Source organism: Limulus polyphemus, unplaced genomic scaffold, assembly GCF_000517525.1.
Source record: "Limulus polyphemus unplaced genomic scaffold, Limulus_polyphemus-2.1.2 Scaffold267, whole genome shotgun sequence".
Classification (NCBI taxonomy): Eukaryota; Metazoa; Arthropoda; class Merostomata; order Xiphosura; family Limulidae; genus Limulus; species Limulus polyphemus.
The window spans coordinates 412893-416654 of NW_013665877.1; the positions used below are offsets into that span (position 1 = coordinate 412893).

At 35.7% G+C, this 3762-nt stretch overlaps 1 protein-coding gene across 1 annotated transcript in view; it reads right to left on the bottom strand.

Annotated features, from left to right (window-relative positions):
- Window positions 1-2327, bottom strand: part of LOC106456870 (TWiK family of potassium channels protein 7-like) — a 98770-nt gene extending 96443 nt beyond the window's left edge. Inside the window, exon 1 of the mRNA XM_022382666.1 lies at window positions 1270-2327. Within this exon, the coding sequence (XP_022238374.1) occupies window positions 1270-1714 (445 nt within the window). The 5' untranslated portion in view covers window positions 1715-2327. The remainder of the gene's footprint in view (window positions 1-1269) is intronic.
- Window positions 2328-3762: the final 1435 nt, after the last annotated feature.

Genomic DNA, 3762 nt, shown 5'->3' on the forward strand with positions numbered 1-3762 from the left:
GATCATTATAAACCCTTTGTGGTCACCTCCATGTTTAACTGGTTGATCATTAATAGTCTTTTATGTAACCATTCACATGCCTAACTGGTTGGTCATTACAAATATTTTGTGACCACCTTCATGTCTAACTGGTTGGTCATTACAATTCCTTTGTGGCCCCCTCCATGTCTAACTGGTTGGTCATTACTAATATTTTGTGACCACTTACATATCTAATTGGTTGGTCATTACAAATCCTTTGTAGCCACCTCCATGTCTAAGTGACTGGCCATTAGGGGTCTTTTTTTGTAACTGGATAATCGTTACAAATCCTTTGCTGTGACCATCTAAATGCTTAATTTAACTTGATCGGTAATTAGGAACAGTTTATATAAATATTTCCATTGTCTAACTGGTCGGCCATTAGAAATCTTTTATTGTGACCACTAGAATGCCTAAGAAGTCAGCCATTTGGAATCCCTTATTGTGACCACCTCCATTACTATTAGGCTTAATGTAACTATCTACGTGGGATGTAAATGTATAATCATGATATGAATATAAAGCAATGAGCTTCTATAATTTTAGCGTTAAAACCCGGCTTGGCAAGAAAAGGATACATGCTTTCAAATTGAATATTTTATAACCATTATGATATCCACATTTCACTGAAGGGATTTATAGGATACCCAAACTTTAGTAAAATGTATTTGATTTGAACAACATACTTATTAATAACAGAACATCAAACAGTCCAAGAGGACGAAAAATAGTTTTCCTTTCTTTTCAAATGTACTGAATATGTTTGCGAAAGATTCTGAAATAAATACGTTTAGTTTAATTTGTAATACTGCTTATCTGGTGTTTCTATAACGTTAGTAGAATACTAATAAACAAGTCTACAATTAACTACTATTGTGTTGTTTTATTCTGTTTGTTTACACTATTGTTGTTTTGTTTTATTTTGTTATTTTACAACATTGTTGCTTTATCTTATTTTGTCTATTTAAACTATTGTTATTTTGTTTTATTCTGTCTGTTTACACTATTGTTGTTTTGTTTTATTCTGTCTATTTACACTATTGTTGTTTTGTCGTATTTTGTCTGTTTACACTGTTGGACAAGTGCATTGGATTTTTTATGGCATTCAGAACTTAATGGAAGTGACAAATCTATAACATTTATTCAGATATCCTACAGTACCTATAGTGTCCTATAATAACTTGTGTTTGTCATGTTACATGAAGTTCACCGGACAGTAGATATCGAGTAATAGGGTTACCAACTTACCTATTGTGGTAATGACGGTGAGAGAGTAGAGAAACGCTCCGGAAAAAGACCACTGTTGGACCTCTCCCAATTCTTTGCCGTCGTACCCGTCTTTAACAGCTTCTATTAAGTCTGCCTGAAACCGTTTTATTTCTGCCGTTACAAGACGAGTCCAGTTGTCCTTATACAGCACGTTTAAGTCGTATGTGATGTCCCACAGACGCTTCACCGTTTTCTGCCTCATATCTATGACCTCTCCAGCCTTCTCCTCCTCGTAGGGAGCCTCGAGCGCCCGGAAAGCGAAAGCACCCATGATGCTGTATCCAACCACCAGTCCGCACAAACCGACGTGGGAGAACGTGAAAGCTGTGAACTTGCGACAGAACGCCTTGCATTTGTTCGCGGGAGTCTTTTCGGCAAAACGGGAACCACTGCGTCCAGAAGGACGTTTCCGTTCTAGAGCCATAGTCTTCTGCAACCGAGTGACCAATGGCCGAGCCAGGCAAACCTTCACAGGTAGCCAGGCTCGGCTTTATACCCACTGTTTCTATAGGCTCAGGTTAAGCTAGGCTAATGATGACAGCATCTAGGTTAGAGATTATTTTCTACTGCTGGAGTGATACTTCATCGAGAATGTGCGTTACCAGCAGAGACCAAGAGAACGTATGAGCTAGCGGCCAACGTAGAACCTTTTCCCCATTCTGAACATTCTGTGTTAAAACTTTCATAAAACTTAAATCATAGGTACCTTAAATGGTAAGTCTACAAAAAAAAAAGCAAAACAGAAAACACGATGGTTGTGTTTTCTTAACTACAAGATGATCTCTCTCATGATTTTAATTAAAGTTACCGCTTTGGACACAGTCCTTATTTCGAGAAAAGCAATCCGTACCTTTGAAATTTAACTAAATCCATCTTTTTTACTTTCAAATACACTTAATAAATTCGTTGGTAGAACAAACGAGCCATTATATTATTAACTGTTTCTATACTCTCAAACTATGACGACAGAGTTTGAACAAAAAAGTAGAGTTTGAACGCAGCTTGTTGTACATTTTCAGTATAACTATCAAAAGATCTTTCACAAGAAGACTCCAGCCTCGCGCTGCTTAGCCCGTGAATTCAGCTGTCTTGCTCAGCTTCCGAAAACAAAAATATTCCCATTTCGAACAGCGCTCCCTTTTGAGGAATTCTAACACTATTCAACTCGAAGAAGTGGAATTGAAAAGCGTGATTAATTGTTGATTATAAAGCTACTAAAATCATTAACGATTTATTTAAAGAATAGAAAAAAGTATTAGTATGAAATAGAAACAAAACTAATAAATTACTACAATATAATTTTAAATAAAATAGACCTGTTCTCGTAGTAAGGCACATTTTCACCAGAATATAGGATAGGAACATAAAGATAGGAAACTTATTTGCAAGAAAATAACAGAATGACAATATATATTAGTTTTAATGATACTCTATAGATGAAATACATTTGAATATACTTTCTCCTTTGTCAACGGTAAGTTTACGAACTTACAACGCTAGAGTACGAGGTTCGATTCCCCGCGGTGGACAATGCAGATTGCCCGCTGTGTAGCTTTGCACTAAGAACAACTTTCTTCTTTATCTTTTCTATACGATTTTACATCACGTATTTATTAGATTCTATCATTTTTTAACAGCTGCAGAAATTAAATTTTACTTATAGGAAACTGAATCTCATCATTTTTAGCTGCGGCAGATCGGTTCATTAAATGTCTCTGAGTATTTTTTTTTCAAGTACAAACTTTTAGCTCATAGCTCCTTCATCTCTTAACCGATTTGAGATCTAATTACAGTTTTGGACTCAGGAGGTCAAGCGTTTTCAAGCGATTGATGTATTTGACCACGCCCAAGATCTCATAATTTACTCTAAATTTGACCAAAAGAATTTCAATTTGAGGGTAGGCTGGTAAAGATCCTAATTAGTAGTAAAATCGAATCGGGTATATGCGTGCCTCACGCTTGGTATTGCTGGCGCACAAAAATATAGGGGGGGGGGGAAGGTCTCATAGATTAATTTCCTCTAATCCTACCGAAAAGAATTTCATGTACCGTGACTATTGATGATTCCCTCTTGTTACTTTTTGTTTGTTTTAATGGTCTAAAGAAATTAATTACACAGTCCCTTCTTAAGTTTGTTTATTCCCTAGTTATTAAAAAACAAAACTTATTGAACTCTATTTCAAAAAGATATAAATATTTTAGTAAAACATTTAATAAACAGAATCACTGGTTTGTGGTGACTCAGAAGTAAGCTTGAGACTTATAAAACTAAAATCTGGAGTTTGATTCCTGTAGGAAACACGGTTTAGATATCCCATTGTGTGTTGCTTTGCACATAACAGCAAAATAATTATTTCATTTGCTGCAGCATTAGATGTACCGTATTTTTCAGTGAATAAGACGCACTTTTTCACCCTAAAATGTGATGTCAAAATCTGCTTGCGTCCTATACACCGAAGGTATGAATAATAT